The sequence below is a fragment of the Arachis ipaensis genome, chromosome B6 (assembly GCF_059453495.1).
Source record: "Arachis ipaensis isolate K30076 ecotype BB chromosome B6, ASM5945349v1, whole genome shotgun sequence".
Lineage (NCBI taxonomy): Eukaryota > Viridiplantae > Streptophyta > Magnoliopsida > Fabales > Fabaceae > Arachis > Arachis ipaensis.
The window spans coordinates 96,047,912-96,068,197 of record NC_142441.1 but is presented as its reverse complement, the minus strand read 5'-3'; the positions used below and the strand labels follow the sequence as shown (position 1 = coordinate 96,068,197).

General features: G+C 35.8%; 1 protein-coding gene and 1 non-coding gene across 4 annotated transcripts; both read left to right on the top strand.

Moving 5' to 3' along the window:
- The first annotated feature begins 590 nt into the window (after positions 1-590).
- Positions 591-5,654, top strand: LOC107648825 (serine/threonine-protein kinase D6PKL1). 3 transcript variants are annotated; one of them, XM_016352641.3, is made up of 3 exons: positions 591-823; positions 1,333-3,341; positions 4,617-5,654. In XM_016352641.3, exons 2-3 carry the CDS (start codon positions 1,570-1,572, stop codon positions 5,458-5,460), a joined length of 2,616 nt encoding a protein of 871 aa, XP_016208127.1. In that variant the 5' UTR covers positions 591-823; positions 1,333-1,569; the 3' UTR covers positions 5,461-5,654. The 3 variants fall into 3 exon arrangements, with proteins under 3 accessions (XP_016208127.1, XP_016208126.1, XP_020960207.1); XM_016352640.3 differs by having other exon boundaries at positions 604-823; positions 1,330-3,341; XM_021104548.2 differs by having other exon boundaries at positions 604-823; positions 1,285-3,341.
- A 14,524-nt stretch (positions 5,655-20,178) lies between these two features.
- Positions 20,179-20,286, top strand: LOC148561874 (small nucleolar RNA R71). Its single transcript, XR_015887783.1, has one exon. It is a non-coding gene; the product is annotated as a small nucleolar RNA R71 (small nucleolar RNA).

Genomic DNA, 20,286 nt, shown 5'->3' with positions numbered 1-20,286 from the left:
GTTTGTGAAGCAGACGAAGTTGTCATATGAGTTAGAACAATATGAACTAAGAAAATAAACAAAATTTAGAAATTAGGATATTTTCTATAAAACTCTAACTGAGCACCCAAAAAAATCCTAGTAAAGTAGGGCAAAATTTTGCGTCTACTTCCACAACTTTTTGTTAATGTAAAATAAAGAAAATAAAATTTGTCACATGTAACATATACTGTCATTCAAAAATAATATTTCAGGTCAGTTTAAAGTTAATGAAAACTCATATACAATCTGTATTCATGTAAAATTAATAACTAAAAAGTAATTTTATAAATTTAATTAAATTATTATCTAATAATTTTTAATTATTAATTTTATATAAATACCACTAAGTTTTTCTTTTGTATTTTATATAATATTCAAATCCCTTAAACTTGTATTACTAGAAAAGTTTTAGCGAGTTAAGTTTAATGAATTTACTAATACTATTTTTTTTATTCAATACTACTAAATTATTATTATAAATTTATAATGACAACTTTTGAATTTATACTGGATACTGTATTTTTCTTGACATACGGTGGGGGCAGTGTCTGTACAAAAGAATCAGTAGTGCGTAGTGGCAGTGACACTGCTGAACATATTCCAAACGTTGGGCGTTTCGCTCTCTCTCTCTTCCTTTCCTCCTTTCTCTCTCTCTATCTCCCTCAGATTTTCTCCATCATCTCCTCAATGCGTGCCTAGTTAGGGTTTTTTCATCTTCTCCGAATTCCAACTGTTCGAGTTTTGAATCTTCTTCAGCTTCAATTTGTTAATATCTCTCTTTGGCCTTTTCTTCCACATGCTGGTAGCGCTTCTGTTTTCCGATCCCACTCTCTTTTGTTATGCTTTATTTCAATGCTAACATGTTCAGCTTATTTGTATATATTTTCTTATCGTTACCCTCTCAATCTGACAACAGTGGTGTTTTGTGCTTTGAATCTGTGAACTAGATTTTTGAACTTAATATTTTGGGGTTTGTGTCTTCTACAAATTACAGTCTTGGATTCTAGTGTATGAATTATTAAAATAAAATTAATTGCGTTGGATTGTACATCCTAGTTAAATTGGATTTATAATTCTCTCCCTGTGTGTGTATTTTAGTTTCATTTTCATCATTTATTTATTTTGAATTCTTTTTTGCCTCGGTTTTGCTGTGGCCTATTTTGGGGAAGCAAATTGATTGTAAATTCAGGGAACTGCCATTTATTTGCTTAATTTGACAATGTCCTACTGAATATGAATGAGTTGAATGAATATATATTTTAGGTGTTCGTTTGGTTTGCTGATGCTTTCAACTGTTCGCCATTATAGCAGGGGTTTGAATTTTCATATCTGGTAAAAGGAGTGGATACAATACCGAATTTTTGTATCTGGTTTTGGAGGAAGAAGTGTTGGATTTGCGCACCGTTATTGGCCTTCCTTTAGTTGTGACCATTGGTGTCTGATACAGACATACAGGTGAAATGAATTAGTCACTCGAGCATTGTGAGTCAAACTGTTTTTGTTACTTTTACTATGAGAAGTTGAACTGGTAGAACGATTTCTCTTGCAATGGGTTCATTCTCTGGCACTTCTGAAATAGTTGAAGCAACAGACGAGCTAAATACAGGGAAAACTACAGCAAGTAATCAGTCCAATAATGGGTGTAGCATAGCTGAGAAAAATCAGAAGCCTCCGGTGCTGAAACTGGGCTACAAGGACAATCTGGACGACGATATTAATAAGCTTTTTGAATCAATTACTCTTAAATCTTCATCAAGAGACTTGGGCCATTTACAAGATGGTACAAGCCCTAAGATGAAAAGTGCATTGAAAAAGCCCATCACAGTGGGTGTTTCTCGGTCCCCGCGAGTTGGGACATCTGAACCTGTGAATTTGAAGCAGGCTTTAAGAGACCTTTGTATTTCTAAGGCATCAGAAATGGCTGCTATGAAACGATTATCAAAAGCAACAGCTTCTCCAAGAATATCAGAGGTTGGGAAGATACAAACATTGTACAATTCAGTTGTAGCTGAAACCAGTCTACCTGGCCCTCCTTTGGTTGAAAATAAAGAGAATGGAATTGAAATATCCCTAGTGCCAGAAGAAAGTAAGTCAGTTTCGATGGAGAAAACATCTCATTCTTATCAAGGTGCTGAAATCACTTCACCAAGCCAGATCATTCGATCTTCTCCTAAAGTTGCTGTTGCAACCATTCAACATACTTCTAAGGCTTCATTGCCGCAAGTTGATTTGGCATGTTCATCAAGTAAAGTTGGGGTTCACTCACGGCAAGTGGTGCCTGTTCAATCAGAAAAACCACCAACATCTCCCTCTCCATCTCCATGTACCACAACTGGAAGCAAATTGGAGTCATCCAAAATTGTTTCTTCTCCTAAAAAAGTTGGAAATAAACCATCTATATCAAATAATGGGCATAAAGGTAGATTGCAAACATCTTCCTCATCTTCTTCTGTAAATGGCTATAGAGTAAACAAAGTGTCATGTCATACCCCCCGTGCAGTCAAATCAGTCCTCAAGAGCAAGAATTTGAGTAAGAAAAAGCTAAAGGAGTGTTCAGGCTCTGGTTTGTGCAATCCTTCAACCAATAAAGTGAATAATAAGCCAGCTCCTGTTCTAACTCGAATGATTTGCGAGAGATGTCATTGTGCTTTAGAGAATACAAGTGAAGAAAAAGGCCACCATATCACAACACTGGACTCCATCAGTCCTGAAGTGGTGAACTCAGGTGAAGAGCACCATGGTTCAGATAAACCTGATCTGGCATCAACTAACAGTAACAAAGGCAGACCGATTGCAAACGTGAAAAAGAGCACTAAGTTGAAAGACCAACTTGAATTTTCACAAAGTTCAAAAAGTAGCCAAGGTGAGTACAGTAGTAGCACAAGCACCAGTGGCGAAAGTAATGCAAGTGGCTCAAGTTGTGGAACTAGGCCTCACATGTCAAAAGATTTTAGGTGGGAAGCCGTACGACGTGCTCATTTGGAGTATGGAGTCTTGGGCTTGAGACATTTCAATCTTTTGAAGAAACTTGGTTGTGGGGACATTGGGACAGTATATCTTGCTGAACTAATTGGCACAACTTGCTTGTTTGCTATCAAGGTCATGGATAATGAGTTTTTGGCAAGGCGGAAGAAGATGCCAAGGGCACAAACTGAGAGAGAAATATTAAGCATGCTGGATCATCCATTTCTTCCCACATTGTATGCACAATTTACATCAGATAATCTGTCATGCCTGGTTATGGAGTATTGTCCAGGGGGAGATCTTCACGTTCTACGTCAGAAGCAGCTTAGTAGGTGTTTTTCAGAGACAGCAGCAAGGTACGATCCTAAGAAAAGAGTCCAGTAATATATAAGCATTTTATTTTGTGTTGTAAGGTTATATGAAAAAAATTCACCTGCTTAACTTTAGTGCGCAACGAATGATGTGATAGCCTAAGTATTTCCTAGTACAAACCTATATTCAATTTCATAATTTATATCATTTCAAAGTGATGCAATATTCTTGTACTAATTTGTGTTTTTTGACTTCTGACATGCATAACTGTTTACTGTAGTGACAAGGTTTTGACATGTTTCTTCTGTATAAATATAACAATGTATGCTATATCAAATATGATTCCATAAATTTATATGTTGCATTAATTCTTAATGCTTTCTGCAGTGTTGCTGTTTATGTAGCTTGTAAAATCTGTTTGTTTTGCTTATAAATCTTAAGAAATAGCGTCAGTAATTTGTTTCACTTCATCTATGTTTCGTGGTCACTTGGAAACTATCCACTGTTTCTGGATAGACAATTTATTCCTTTTGTAAATTTGATAGAATTAAAACAGTTAGAGTAGATAACAATATCTTGCTCGTGATCTGTTTTTTAATTATTGCCATCTTTGTTATCTACTGTAATTCAACATGCTTCTGCCTGCGTTTTTCCTTCGGCCATGCTTGTGCTAGGAATGGAATCATCCCCTTTCATCTACCTAATCTTTACACCACCACTACATCCTGAATTCTACCTGACAGCATTCCCCTTTGCTGTGGTCTGTCAATGATTGTCACTTTGTTTAGTGTTTCTGAGATTTTTTTTAATTTCCATTCACCTACCAAATAAAGATGTTTTGACTTTTTCTTCCAGTCATTTTGATTTCATTTCGAGATTAGATTTATTTCCTTATCATTATATATAATTCTTTCTTAAGTCATCTTAATTACTGGAATGAAAAAGTAGTAAAATCAATTGGAAATATATTGTTTTTTCCCTCCATGTCTCGTTGTCTACATATACTGTTGTTCTGTTTCATGAATAAGATCAAAAGAGAAAATAAACAAGTTCTACAATAAATCTTTTTAGTAAAATCTAGAGGCTATTTTTCTTTTTACACAGCCTTTTGTTGACAAAATTCGAAATATCTCTTTGACTAGCAAATGTCAAAAGAATTAATTTGTTGATGCAAATACACAAATGTTTCGTATGTATTCTATATATTAGTTATTATGTATGCAACTTGCTTCAATAGCTATTTTGAATATGATTTTGTTGAAGTTATCATCCCTGAACAAAAATCTTGCACATTGATCATCTGTCTTTTATCCATGCAGGTTTTATGTTGCCGAAGTCCTTCTTGCTTTAGAGTACTTGCACATGCTTGGAGTTGTTTATCGTGACTTGAAACCTGAAAACATTCTTGTCCGGGAAGATGGACACATTATGCTCACAGATTTTGACCTTTCACTAAGGTGTGCAGTTAGCCCAACGCTTCTACAATCCTCTTCCGAGAATGAACCAGCAAAAAGTTCTGGCCCTACCACAAAACCAAGTTGCATTGAGCCATTCTGCATTGAGCCCTCTTGTCAAGTTCCATGCTTCAGCCCTAGATTCTTACCCGCAGCAGCAAAAGCAAGGAAACTAAAAGTTGATCTTGCAGCCCAGATTAGATCATTGCCACAGCTTGTGGCCGAGCCCACCGATGCCAGATCAAACTCATTTGTTGGAACACATGAATACTTGGCTCCTGAGATCATCAAAGGAGAGGGACATGGAGCTGCAGTTGACTGGTGGACGTTTGGGGTTTTTCTTTACGAGCTCTTATATGGTAGAACACCCTTCAAAGGCTGCAATAATGAAGAAACACTAGTGAACGTGGTGTTGCAGAGTCTTAGGTTCCCAGACAGCCCATTTGTTAGCTTCCAAGCGAGGGATCTGATAAGAGGGTTGCTGGTTAAGGAACCTGAGAACCGTTTGGGATCAGAGAAAGGTGCTGCTGAGATTAAACAGCATCCTTTCTTTGATGGCCTCAACTGGGCCTTAATTCGTTGTGGTCTCCCACCAGAGATTCCAGAGTATTGTGATTTTGGAGTTTCTGATGTGACACCAGAAAGCAAGGGTGGTAAGTATTTAGAGTATAATGCAACTGGAGAGCATCTGGAGTTCGAGTTGTTCTAGAGATACTGTTGGTTTTTTTTTTTTTAAAGATAGGATTCTTCCACGATGGATGTGTGAAGCTGTAACTTATATGTAAGCCTATGTTGTAAATTTAGTTTTGGTTTATATACCACGGTATGACCGTAACTGGTGTATGTGGACGTGGCAACTTGAGTGTTGAATGATAATTCATAATTGCAATCTTAAGGAACAAACATTCTCGATGATAAGGAAATTCCATTTATCGTGCCTGCTGCCTGGTCTCTTGCGGGCCAAAGACGAATATCTTGCCAATAGCAATAACGGGCTCCCAGCAGAGCGAAAAGAGAAGCACTGATTGACATGAAACTAATATATTCTCATTTTCAAGTCCAGAATATGGTTACAATTATGGCTAAATAGGGTTCAAAGATTTAAGAACTACTAATTGAATGCAGAATTATGGCTAGTTTAGGTTTGTTTTTACGACTCTTGATTTTTAAACATGAAGAACTATGTAGAGAAACGGAATGAAGGATTAAATAATTCAACTCTGTTGTAAGGATATTTTAGTAATCAAATGATATAAATTCTAATTTAATCATGTTAAGTGCAGTCACTAAAGTCAACTTAATATAAGATAAATATTAAATATAAGATATACATTAAAAATAAATTTAATAATATATATTTATATATAAATATATAATAATTTTATTCTAATTTATTCTATGGTTTAGATATTCTAATGAAATGTGTATATGCGAGTGCTGACGCTTGGGCAAGGAAAGGACAGGTTCAAGAGATGGGCATCAGCTGCTTTCAAAGTCGCCCACCGTTTCTCATTCTTTTTCTTTTCCGTGATGTATCTGGAGTTTGATCTTCCACAATAATTTGGTGTTAGTTTTTGTTGTTTTTGGGCCTGGACACCCGTTAACTATTGAAACATATATATATTCTTCGGAAATCAATTTTAATATGACTTAAATATTGGTATAATACGTTAATATAATAATATACTGAGAAACCATGTAAAATGAATGATTCTATGGCTTCAATAAAGATTGGATCATGCCAATGCGTTATAGTTCAAATAGCATAGTCTTTTTATTTTTATTTAAAAAATTGTGGATTCGAATCTTCTTATCTTTAATTAAAAAAAAATTAAATCATGTGTAGATAGAAAATGATAGAGGTCAATTTATCCTAAAACTCAAATTTCACCTTTTATTCTAAAATGTTTTGATACAATATTTTTTCAAATTAATTTTTTATCATTGTGATTTGTGATAGTTATTATATTCGTATTTTTTTAATATATTTTTTATTGTATGATATAATAAATATAAACTAATTAATAATACTTAATACGTTAATATAGATATTAAATAAATAAAAAATAATTAGAAGAATTAAATAGTAAACTTAATTATTCTCCTAACTCTATAAAATTAACACTTGTCAACTTTTTTATATTTCTTGAATAAGTATTTCTCTCTCTTAATTATCAATTTTTTATTCTTAGTTTTACTCATTCATTTGGTTTGATATCCTTTTTTATTTCTTCAGATTCTTTCAATATTTTTCTAAACTTACAAATATGAAATAATGATTTATTATTTTCTAAGCCTAGAAAATTAAAAACTCTTTCATGTGCTATAATCAACCTTCTAAATCAACCACAAAAATCACTTAACACATAATTTATTGAGATTATTAAAACATTAAAATGGAAATAAAAATTTTTATTTTTACATAATTTTACTTCTAGGCTAATAGGTGCATTAGATTTATGATTTTACTTTGTTATTCAGTTTTTGTTGATTTAGTTTTTAGTTATATATAAGAGTTGAACACTTTATATATATATTGTTAAAAACAATAATTTATTGTTGCATCTAAATATATAAATGTTTACTAATCTGACTAATATGAAACTTGGTAAGACACGGGGTTAAATAACTGAAAAATAAGATTAGTAAAGAATATTCTTTGAATATTAAATTTACGTATTGAATTCTTTTTCTTTTATATATATATATATATATATATATATATATATATATATATATAAACAATGCAACTCTTAAAGTTTATCATAAGTCATCGCTCTTTAATTATTATGACATTCTTAAATTTAATGTACAAAAAATTTTAATTAATCTATATTATTTTTTATATTACTAAATTTCATTAATCTCTAACCTTATAACAATAAATCATATTAATAGATTGCTTTGTGTTCATATATATATATATATATATATATATATATATATATATATATATATATATATATATAATTTGGTCACAAAAAAATATACATTATTCAAAAAAATTTGTGCTTATCAAAGTCTAGTAAGAATATAATTATTTTTATTATTATTATTATTACACAATATGTTAAATAATGTGTTTATTAATTTTTACTTTATTGTTTAAATTATCTAGATTATAAAACTAATAATATCTCCGAAGATTATTATTACTAAATTATTAACTGTATTTTAATTTTATTATTTATGTATTTAAAAATTTTATTGAGAATTATTTATTATATTTAGTTCTATAATAAATAATATTTTTTAAATTTAAATAATTTATTAATTAGTTTATACTTGTTATACCATATATGTAAAAATTTATTAAAAAATATTAATATAATGAAAAAAATAATTTAAAAAATATTATATCAATTTTTTAGAACAAATAGGTCCTGACAAATAGACTTCTTACCAATTTAAAACAACGTCATTTTGTATAAATGAATAGGAAAAATAGATCATTGACCAATTTAAGTTTTGAGACAAATTTGTCCTGTTCTTTTCTAATCATTCACGTTGGCAGTTAACATCTACTTCACCAACTTAACATGTGAGATCAATAACTTTCGCTTAGTGCTTGATGGAAAAACTCACAGAAGAACTACATTGTCTCACAGAGATCAAGAACAGAAGTTCAAATAACCCTTTTTTTTTGTAGGAATCGCATTATCTTTCGTAAAAAAAGACGGATCAAGTTGATAGTTCACTCGATAAAAAATATTCAATATAAGTGTTGTAAAGTTGGAAAAAAAAAAAAGCTATCAACAAATAAAGCTTTACATGTAATTGTTAAATTAATTTGGTATAATTAATACTAAAATTAAATCATTATTATTTACAAGCACTAAAATAAAGGCAACTCTGCATATTCACGTAGATTTATCCTGATTCTGTAACCCCAATGCATAGTCTTATGATTGATCATGTGTAAGCTTTTATTGCACATTAAAACTGACCCAACAGTTTCCCACACAAACAATGACTTTGCATGTCAACAAGCTGCAATAATGCAAGACATGTAACTTTACTAAAGAAGTATGTATTACCCGTTAAGATTCTTGCAATAAGGCATTAAATATTTTTTACAACATAAAAGTGGGATTCCAATTTGTAATTACCGTTTCTAGATAAAGGCATTGCCAAGGTGAGCCTCACACTCAATTTTAGTCTTGTGTCTTATCTTGCTGAGATGTCCTTTCTTACCAAATACATGCTTCTAGTTTGTTAGGGGACTAAGCAATACATTAACAAAATATCTTCGATGGTGCACATTGTTATTTAATTATGTCATTTAAACTAGTACTTTATGTTAAAATCGTGTCCCCTTTGGTAGGGATCCTCTACTCGTTGAACCCTGCCCTCCACTACTGCCTCCTCCACTGCTCCACCACTCTTTGAAAATGTTGCCACCTTCCTCGCCTTCATTCCCCATCTCCGCGTGGCCTCTCTCCTCCATCTTGGTCAAGTATGTATCTCCCCCGTCTTTTTTCTCTTGTTCCAAGTTTGTTTTTTCTCCAAATCCTAACTCCACAGTCAAATAGGTTCCATCTCAATCTATTAATTCTGGTTTAAGATTTTACTGAATATTTAACTAGATTTTTTTTTAATTGAGTTTTTATACTATATTAGATTTTTTAATTAAGTTTCTGTCATGAAAAAAATATTGAAATTAATAGGATATTCTATTAAATAAAATGAATATATTTAACATTTGACTAAATATTCTATATAATTTAATAGAATATTTCATTAATTTTAATATTTTTGTTACGGTAGGAATTTAGCTACAAAATTTAATATGGTATAGAGACCTAATTAAATAAAAAAATATAGGGATTTAATTAAAAATTTAGTGATATTATAGAGACTGACAGAATAATTAAACCTATTTTATTTATTTTATTTTGATATTTTCTATTTAAATTAGATAATTTTTATTTATAATGAATTGAGAAGAAATGTTTGATAGTTTATCTATAATCTAAGAGACCTGTTCCTACATGAACACACTTATTTGAAATAATCATTATCTTTTGTAAAATAATTTGAAATTTTAAAATAATTATAAGAGAAAAGGATAAATAGATCATTGATTTTTTGATCCGCGAACATTTAAGTTTCTCACCTTTTCAAAATTTGGACATATCAATCCTTCATGTTTATTTGGGCCTGTCAGACCCAACAGAAAAAACAAACGTGACTCCCATTGTATTAACCTGGTTGATACGGATGCACACATGAATGAATTTTTAAAATTGAACAAATTAGACTCAGGGATCGATATATTCAGATTTTGAAAAAGTCAGTGACTTAAATGTATTTTTAAATTTTCAAAAACTTAAATATCGACGGACCAAAAAATCAAGAATCGATTTGTCCTTTTCTTTAATTATAATAGACGTAATAGAATAAAAATTTTGATCGTGAATAGAGATGATATAATTAATGATAAATATTTATTATAAATATATAAGATTATATTAAAGTTTTGAATTTTTTTTTTAAGTCTTGATACCAGATGATTTAAATTAAGTAGCATTAAAGACAACAAAAAAAACTTGAGTAGCATTGACCAGTTGAGATATGGCTTTGAAGTCATTTTCAAAGTATCTTAATTTAGAGCCATATAATTTTTTGTAATATTTTGTTATTTATTTATAATTTAGATTTAGTATTCTTTTAATGTAGGTTGTTGGTGTAAAATCCGGTTAATTAATAACTAATTAATTTATAAATTAAATTTTATTCTAGAAAATTAGAAATGTAATTTTTATGATTTAATATGATAGAGAAAATTAAAACGAGAATTTTGATACCAATTTTATAGAAATCAGCCTAAAATTGGACCGAACAGGTCAAACCGAATCAACCGGACCCATATTAGGCCTTTGGCCCAACCAAACTCAACCTAAAACCCTTATTCAGCACTCTCTCTCCTCCCTTAAACCCTAAAAAGCTGAAATTGCAAGGAAAAGGGGAAGAACACTCTTCCAAAATTTTTACCCTTACTTGATCTTCAAATCACCGTAACTTTTGATCCGGAGCTCCGATTGTCACACCGTTTACGGCCACGCGTTCACCGTATCGAACTCTACAAAACCCATAATTTTATTCTTGAGGTAAGCCACGATTTCTCTTCTGAAATTTCAGCCTTAATTTCGAAATTTTGGGTGAAGAATGTTGAGATTTGTGAGCTTTTGATGTTATAGGATCCAACTAGTTTGAAGGAGAGGCTTAATCTTGTCTCCTTGATTCTTGGGTGTGGTAAGACTCTTAACCCTAGTGGAATTTATTGGTTTATGATATTTGGGTATTGAGTGGGTATGTTTGAATGTGGTATTGTGATTTAGAAAGTGTATATATGTGTGTTGGAGCTTGATTGAAGTCTTAGAAAGCTTGGATAAAGGGCTTTTGTGTGTTAAAAATCTGTTCTTGGAGGTGTTGGAGCCTTGAGAGCTTGTGAAAAAGTGATTTGGAGGTGTTCCGGGTTGAGCGGAGAATCGGCCAAGGTATGGTTTCGGTTTTCTGTATCTAAAATGTAATGTGGTGTGAAAACTTAGGCTAGAGACCCTAAGATAGGATTTGAACTATTGATGTTATTGATTGGTTGAGATGAAATGTGTGGTTATGTGCATGATTAATGAATTTTGATGTTTTGATGGCATGATGCATGAGAGATATGCATGTTGTGATATATGCTTAATGATTGGTTGAGATTGAATTTTGGGTGAAACCATGTTGATGGTGAGGATGATATTGATTGTATGTATTGATGGTTGATGGAAATGGTATTGTTGGAAATTGGGATGAGGAAGGATATATGACATGATATTGTGTTTGAAATTGAGTTATTTGATTGAGATTGGTTAAAATGGTAGATTGGTGGATTGTGAATTTGATAAAAATGTTAACCTATGAGTTGAGGAGGCTTGAGGTTGATTTTTGATAAGTTTTGGTTGGTTTTGAAAAAGGTTGAAATTGATTTGCTTTGAAAATGGAACTTTGTGGGTTTGTATGAAAATGTGATTTTTGGGTATACTTTGACGGAGTATAACTTAGTCTCCGGATTCCTGATTTGTGTCAAACTTATTTAAAAATAAAATTGGATTCGAGATATTTATGCCGTTCAAAGAACGGATGGAAAATGATTTGAAACGAAAAAGTTATGCCCATCGGAAGTTTAGGGTTTGAAACTGGAATTCTGCAGCTTTTTAACTTAGTAAAATTTTTGGTAAGTCGTGCTCCCACGCGCACGCGTGGCCGACGCGCATGTGTCAATCTCAGATTTTTACTCTCCCACGCGTGCACCTGGCCGACGCGTATGCATCGCTGCATTGATGCAAGTGCCCAGTAGAAAATCCAAAGAGTTGCGCGGGTATTGTGCTGGTTTTGTGCGAGGAGCACAAAACGCATCCACGCGTACACGTGACTGACGCGCACGCGTCACTTGATCTCTCTGCTTTCCATGCATGCGCATGGGCGACGCTCACGCGTCACTCTACCTTTTTCAGCATTCAACGCGTGCGCATGGGCGACGCGCACGCGTGACCCCATTTTCACCAAAAACTGATTTTTGAGTTTTCAAAACCGGATTTCAGACTTCTAAGCCTCCGTTCTCACCCCTTCTGTCCTAAATCCGTATGATATGCCTAGCGATGGGGAAAAACTAGGAAATGTGGTAACTTGTGGATGAAGTAAGGGGAGGATTAATGATGAATGATGATCAAAGATAATTGTATGAGATACGGAGGATGATGGTGGAAGTGCTATATATGCCATGAGTCGAAGGGCTGTGATTGTTAATAAATTGGCTGGTTATGGATTGTATTATGAGCCGAAGGACTGAGTTATTGCCGAATTATGGCTGAGCTATTATTGAATTATGGCTGAGTATGATTGCATATATGCTTATTGAATGAAATGTGAAGGTTGCACTTCCACTATCTGAGATACGAGTTTTCCTAGGTGAAAGCAGTGGCTAGCCACCATGTGCTCCAGTTGGAGACTCGATACTCTGCTGACCCTATGTCGTAAGTATGGCCGGACACTGTGAAAGTTTCGGATGAGCTCGCCCCCATGGATAAACACCAGTGTGGGTGTTGTGAATATATATTGATGATTATGATTGAGAATAGCTCGAGTTGGGGATGCACGACAGAAGGACAGTCTAATGGTTAGCTATCAGGACTTGTCGAGTTGGCTTTATAACCGACAGATGAGACTCATCATCCACAAGAACAGGCATACATCATATGCATTATATGTGAATTGTTTGGAATGCCTAATTGACTGCATAATACTTGCTAATTGTCTAATTGTCGTATCTGCTTCCTATTTGTGCATTTCCTTGTTGATATAATTGTGTTTGCGATATCAAATTGGTGATGGTGGTTGGGAGGTTCGAAGGATTTGGAAAGGGGACTATTAGTTAGATTGAAGATCTTTATCTAGTTGCCTGTTCCATTTATGTTTTAGTCTGTTTATAAGCTTTGATTATCTGTTAGAAGATCTAGGATTGCCTTCGGCTTTTCCAAGACATTACATGTTAGATATGTGGGCACTGTTACCATAATGAGAACCTCCGGTTCTCACCCATGCGGATTTTGTGGTTTTCAGATGCAGGTCGTGAGGCTCCTCGTTGAGGCATGATGGAGACTTCTGGATTAGCGAAGATCCTTAATTCTTGGGACTTTATTTTGGTCTTATGTACTTACTTAGATACTTATTATCTCCACTATATACATATATACTCTTTTGACTCCAAAACAACCTCTAAGAGGAGTCAAAACAGTATATGTGTATTGGTGCACGAAATTGTGATCCCTGGTAATGGCTCCAAAAACTTGGTGCTCTAATCTTAATTCGTAATTTGTCACAACTTCGATACAACTAACCAGCAAGTGCACTGTGTCTTCCAAGTAATAAAACCTTACGTGAGTAAGGGTCGATCCCACGGAGATTGTCGGCTTGAAGCAAGCTATGGTCACCTTGTAAATCTCAGTCAGGCTGATATTAAATGGTTATGGAGTTTTCGAATAATAATAGTAAATAAACAGAAAATAGAATAGAGATACTTATGTAATTTATTGGTGAGAATTTCAGATAAGCGTATAGAGATGCTTTCATCCCTCTGAACCTCTGCTTTCCTGCTGTCTTCATCCAATCAATCCTACTCCTTTCCATGGCAAGCTGTATGTTAGGCATCACCGTTGTCAATGGCTACATCCTGTCCTCTCAGTGAAAATGGTCCAATGCGCTGTCACTGCATGGCTAATCATCTGTCGGTTCTCGATCATACTGGAATAGGATCCATTGATCCTTTTGCGTCTGTCACTACGCCCAGCACTCGCGAGTTTGAAGCTCGTCACAACCATCCCTTCTCAGATCCTACTCGGAATACCACAGACAAGGTTTAGACTTTCCGGATCTCAGGAATGGCCATCCATGGGTTCTAACTTATACCACGAAGATTCTGATTAAGGAATCCAAGAGATACTCATTCAATCTAAGGTAGAATGGAAGTGGTTGTCAGGCACGTGTTCATAGGGAATGATGATGACTGTCACGATCATCACATTCATGTTGAAGTGCGAATGGATATCTTAGAAGCGGAATAAGTTGAATTGAATAGAAAAACAGTAGTACTTTGCATTAATCTTTGAGGAACAGCAGAGCTCCACACCTTAATCTATGGTGTGTAGAAACTCTACCGTTGAAAATACATAAGTGATGAAGGTTCAGGCATGGCCGAATGGCCAGCCCCCAAACGTGGTCAATATGATCCAAAGTTGAACTAAAAATCATAAGATGTCTAATACAATAGTAAAAAGTCCTATTTATACTAAACTAGCTACTAGGGTTTACAGAAGTAAGTAATTGATGCATAAATCCACTTCCGGGGCCCACTTGGTGTGTGCTTGGGCTGAGCTTGAAGTTTACACGTGCAGAGGCTTCTTTTGGAGTTGAACGCCAAGTTGTAACGTGTTTTTGGCGTTCAACTCTGGTTCGTGACGTGTTTCTGGCGTTTAACTCCAGACTGCAGCGTAGAACTGGCGTTCAACGCCCTTTTGCATCGTCTAAACTCGGCTAAAGTATGGACTATTATATATTTCTGGAAAGCCCTGGATGTCTACTTTCCAACGCAATTGAAAGCGCGCCATTTTGAGTTCTGTAGCTCCAGAAAATCCACTTTGAGTACAGGGAGGTCAGAATCCAACAGCATCAGCAGTCCTTCGTCTACCTCTGAATCTGATTTTTGCTCAAGTCCCTCAATTTCAGCCAGAAAACACCTGAAATCACAGAAAAATACACAAACTCATAGTAAAGTCCAGAAATGTGAATTTAACATAAAAACTAATGAAAACATCCCTAAAAGTAACTAGATCCTACTAAAAACATACTAAAAACAATGCCAAAAAGTGTATAAATTATCCGCTCATCACAACACCAAACTTAAATTGTTGCTTGTCCCCAAGCAACTGAAAATCAAATAGGATAAAAAGAAGAGAATATACTATAAATTCCAAAATATCAATGAAACATAGCTCCAATCAGATGAGCGGGACTTGTAGCTTTTTGCCTCTTGAATAGTTTTGGCATCTCACTTTATCCATTGAGGTTCAGAATGATTGGCATCTAGAGGAACTCAGATTTCAAATAGTGTTATTGATTCTCCTAGTTCAGTATGTTGATTCTTGAACACAGCTACTTTATGAGTCTTGGCCGTGGCCCTAAGCACTTTGTTTTCCAGTATTACCACCGGATACATAAATGCCACAGACACATAACTGGGTGAACCTTTTCAGATTGTGACTCAGCTTTGCTAAAGTCCCCAATAAGAGGTGTCCAGGGTTCTTAAGCACACTCTTCTTTTGCTTTGGACCTTGACTTTAACCGCTCAGTCTCAAGTTTTCACTTGACACCTTCACGCCACAAGCACATGGTTAGGGACAGCTTGGTTTAGCCGCTTAGGCAGGAATTTTATTCCTTTAGGCCCTCCTATCCACTGATGCTCAAAGCCTTGGGATCTTTTTTATTTACCCTTGCCTTTTGGTTTTAAGGGTTATTAGCTTTTTGCTCTTGCCTTTTGGTTTTAAGAGCTTTTGGCTTTTTCTGCTTGCTTTTTCTTTTTCTATTTTTTTCGCCATTTTTTTCTGCAAGCTTTTGTATTCACTGCTTTTTCTTGCTTCAAGAATCATTTTTATGATTTTTCAGATTATCAAATAACATGTCTCCTGTTCATCATTCTTTCAAGAGCCAACATATTTAACATTCTAAAACACCAACTTCAAAAGACATATGCACTGTTCAAGCATTCATTCAGAAAACAAAAAGTATTGTCTCCACATCAAAATAATTAAACTAAGTTCAAGGATAAATTCAAAACTCATGTACTTCTTATTCTTTTGAATTAAAAACATTTTTCATTTAAGAGAGGTAATGGATTCATAGGACATTCATAACTTTAAGACAAAGTTGCTAAATACTAATGATCATGTAATAAGACACTAACATAGATAAGCACTTAACATAGAGAAAACGAAAAACAAAATTTGAGAACAAGGAATGAGTCCACCTTAGTGATGGTGGCGTTTTCTTCTTGAGGAACCAATGATGTCCTTGAGCTCTTCTATGTCTCTTCCTTGTCTTTGTTGCTCCTCCCTCATAGCTCTTTGATCTTCTCTAATTTCATGGAGGATGATTGAGTGCTCTTGATGTTCCACCCTTAGTTGTCCCATGTTGGAACTCAGTTCTCCTAGAGAGGTGTTGATTTGCTCCCAAAAGTTCTGTGGAGGAAAGTGCATCCCTTGAGGCATCTCAGGGATTTCTTGGTGATGAGCTTGTTCATGCGTCTCTTGAGATCCACGAATAGGCTCTCTTATTTGCTCCATCCTTTTCTTAGTGATGGGCTTGTCCTCATCAATGAGGATATCTCCCTCTATGTCAATCCCAGCCGAATTGCATAGATGGCAAATGAGGTGAGGAAAGGCTAACCTTGCCACAGTAGAGGTCTTGTCAGTCACCTTGTAGAGTTCTTGAGGTATAATCTCATGAACCTCCACCTCTTCTCCAATCATGATGCTATGGATCATGATGGCCCGGTCTATAGTAACTTCAGACCGGTTGCTAGTGGGAATGATTGAGCGTTGAATGAACTCCAACCATCCTCTAGCTACAGGCTTAAGGTCCAGTCTTCTCAGTTGAACTGGTTTACCTTTTGAGTCAATCTTCCATTGAGCTCCTTCCACACATATGTCCATGAAGACTTGGTCCAACCTTTGATCAAAGTTGACTCTCCTTGTGTAGGGGTGTGCGTTCTCTTCCATTATTGGCAAGTTGAACGCCAACCTTACATTTTCCGGACTAAAATCTAAGTAATTCCCCCGAACCATGGTGAGATAATTCTTTGGGTTTGGGTTCTTACTTTGATCATGGTTCCTAGTGATCCATGCATTAGCATAGAACTCTCGAACCATTAGAATTCCGACTTGTTGGATGGGGTTTGTTAGAACTTCCCAACCTCTTCTTTGGATCTCATGTCGGATCTCCGGATACTCATTTTTCTTGAGTTTGAAAGGGACCTCGGGGATCACCCTCTTCTTGGCCACAACATCATAGAAGTGGTCTTGATGGGCTTTGGAGATGAATCTTTCCATCTCCCATGACTCGGAGGTGGAAGTTTTTGTCTTCCCTTTTCCTTTTCTAGAGGATTCTCCAGTCTTAGGTGCCATCAATGGTAATGGAAAAACAAAAAGCTTTATGCTTTTACCACACCAAACTTAGAATATTGCTCGCCCTCGAGCAAGAGAAGAAGAAGAAGAAGAAGAAGAAGAAGAAGAAGAAGAAGAAGAAGAAGAAGAAGAAGAAGAAGAAGAAGAAGAAGAAGAAGAAGAAGAAGAATAAATGGAAGAGAGGGAGAGAGGGGTTGTGTTTCGGCCAAGAAGGGGATGAGAGGGTTTTGTTGTGTAAAAATGAAGAAGAATGGAGGGGTTTATATAGTGGAGGGAGAGGGGTTAGGTTCGGCCATATGGGGTGGGTTTGGGTGGGAAAGTGATTTTGAATTTTGAAGGTAGGTGGGGTTTATGAGGTAGGTTTATGGGGAAGAGTGGATGGATGTGAGTGGTGAATGGGTAATAGGGAAGAGAGCTTGAGGTGATTGGTGAAGGGTTTTGGGGAAGGATGTTTATTGGGAAGAGAGGATGAACATTGAGAATAGGGAAGAATATGAGTGGAGGTAGGTAGGGATTCTGTGGGGTCCACAGATGCTGAGATGATCCTGTGGGGTCCACAGATCCTGAAGTGTCAAGGATTTACATCCCTGCACCATTGAGGCATGTAAAATGCCTTTGCATGCAATTCTGGCGATTAAACGCCGAATTGATGCTTGTTCTGGGCGTTCAGCGCCCAGATGCAGCATGTTTCTGGCGTTCAGCACCAGCTTTCCTCAGTGTGCATTTTTAGCGTCTGAACGCCAGGATGCTGCTTGTTTCTGGCGTTCAACGCCAGATCCATGCTCTGTTCTGGCATTGAACGCCAGCCAGATGCTCCTTACTGGCGTTTAAACGCCAGTAAGCCCTTCCTCTAGGGTGTGATTTTTTTTCTGCTATTTTTTATTCTGTTTTTTATTTTTCTATTTATTTTGTGACTCCACATGATCATGAACCTAATAAAACATGAAAGAACAATAAAAATAAAATTAGATAAATAAAAATTGGTTTGCCTCCCAACAAGCGCTTCTTTAATGTCAATAGCTTGACAGTGGGCTCTCATGGAGCCACACAGGTGATCAGGTCAATTTTATAGACTTCCTAACACCAAACTTAGAGTTTGGATATGGGAGTTCAACACCAAACTTAGAGTTTGACTGTGGGGGCTCTGGTTGACTCTGCAGTGAGAGAAGCTTATCGTGCCTCTTTTCTATGTTTTCAGGATGATAACCTTGTGCTCTAAACACAAGGGAGTCCCCATTCAATTGAAGGACTAATTCACCTCTGTTAACATCTATCACAGCTCCTGATGTGGCTAGGAAAGGTCTTCCAAGGATGATGCACTCATCCTCATCCTTCTCAGTATCTAGGATTATGAAATCAGCAGGGATGTAAAGGCCTGCAACCTTTACTAGCATGTCCTCTACTTGTCCATAAGCCTCTTTTCTTGAATTGTCTGCCATTTCTAATGAGATTCTAGCAGCTTGCACCTCAAAGATTCTCAGTTTCTCCATTACAGAGAGTGGCATGAGGTTTATCCCTGACCCAAGGTCACATAGGGCCTTCTCAAAGGTCATGGTGCCTATGGTACAAGGTATTAGGAACTTTCCAGGATCCTGTTTCTTCTGAGGCAATCTCAGTTGATCCAATGCATTTAGTTCATTGGTGAACATGGGAGGTTCATCTTCCCAAGTCTCATTACCGAATAAATTGGCATTCAGCTTCATGATTGCACCAATGAATTTGGCAACTTGCTCTTCAGTAACATCCTCATTCTCTTCAGAAGAGGAATACTCATCAGAGCTCATGAATGGCATAAGGAGGTTTAATGGAATCTCTATGGTCTCTAGATGAGTCTCAGATTCCTTTGGTTCCTCAGAGGGAAACTCCTTATTGATCACTGGATGTCCCAGGAGGTCTTCCTCCTTGGGATTCACATCCTCCCCTTCCTCCTTGGATTCGGCCATGATGGTTATATCAATGGCCTTGCACTCTCCTTTTGGATTTTCTTCTGTATTGCTTGGGAGAGCACTGGGAGGGGTTTCAGTGATCTTCTTACTCAGCTGGCCCACTTGTGCCTCCAAATTTCTAATGGAGGACCTTGTTTCATTCATGAAACTTAGAGTGGCCTTAGATAGATCAGAGACTATATTTGCCAAGCTAGATGGATTCTGCTCAGAATTCTCTGTCTGTTGCTGAGTGGATGATGAAAAAGGTTTACTATTGTTAAACCTGTTTCTTCCACCATTAGTAAAGCCTTGTTGAGGCTTTTGTTGATCCTTTCATGAGAGATTTGGGTGATTTCTCCATGAGGGATTATAAGTGTTTCCATAGGGTTCACCCATGTAATTTACCTCTGCTATTGCAGGGTTCTCAGGATCATAAGCCTCTTCTTCAGAAGATGCCTCTTGAGTACTGTTGGATGCAGCTTGCATTCCATTCAGACTCTGAGAAATCATATTGACCTGCTGAGTCAATAGTTTGTTCTGAGCCAATATGGCATTCAGAGTGTCAATTTCAAGAACTCCCTTCTTCATAGGCGTCCCATTATTCACAGGATTCCTTTCAGAAGTGTACATGAACTGGTTATTAGCAACCATGTCAATGAGTTCTTGAGCTTCTACAGGCATTTTCTTTAGGTGAATGGATCCACCTGCAGAATGGTCCAGTGACATCTTTGATAACTCAGACAGACCATCATAGAATATATCCAGAATGGTCCATTCTGAAAGCATGTCAGAAGGACACTTTTTGGTCAGTTGCTTGTACCTCTCCCAAGCTTCATAGAGGGATTCTCCTTCTTTCTGTCTGAAGGTTTGAACATCCACTCTAAGCTT

What these genes read in the sequence shown, in the direction of transcription:
- LOC107648825 (XM_016352641.3), top strand. Translation starts at nt 1,570, where the DNA reads ATGGGTTCATTCTCTGGCACTTCTGAAATAGTTGAAGCAACAGACGAG. An exon ending in TTTTCAGAGACAGCAGCAAG is followed by an intron (nt 3,342 to 4,616) that starts GTACGATCCTAA and finishes TTATCCATGCAG; the next exon opens with GTTTTATGTTGCCGAAGTCC.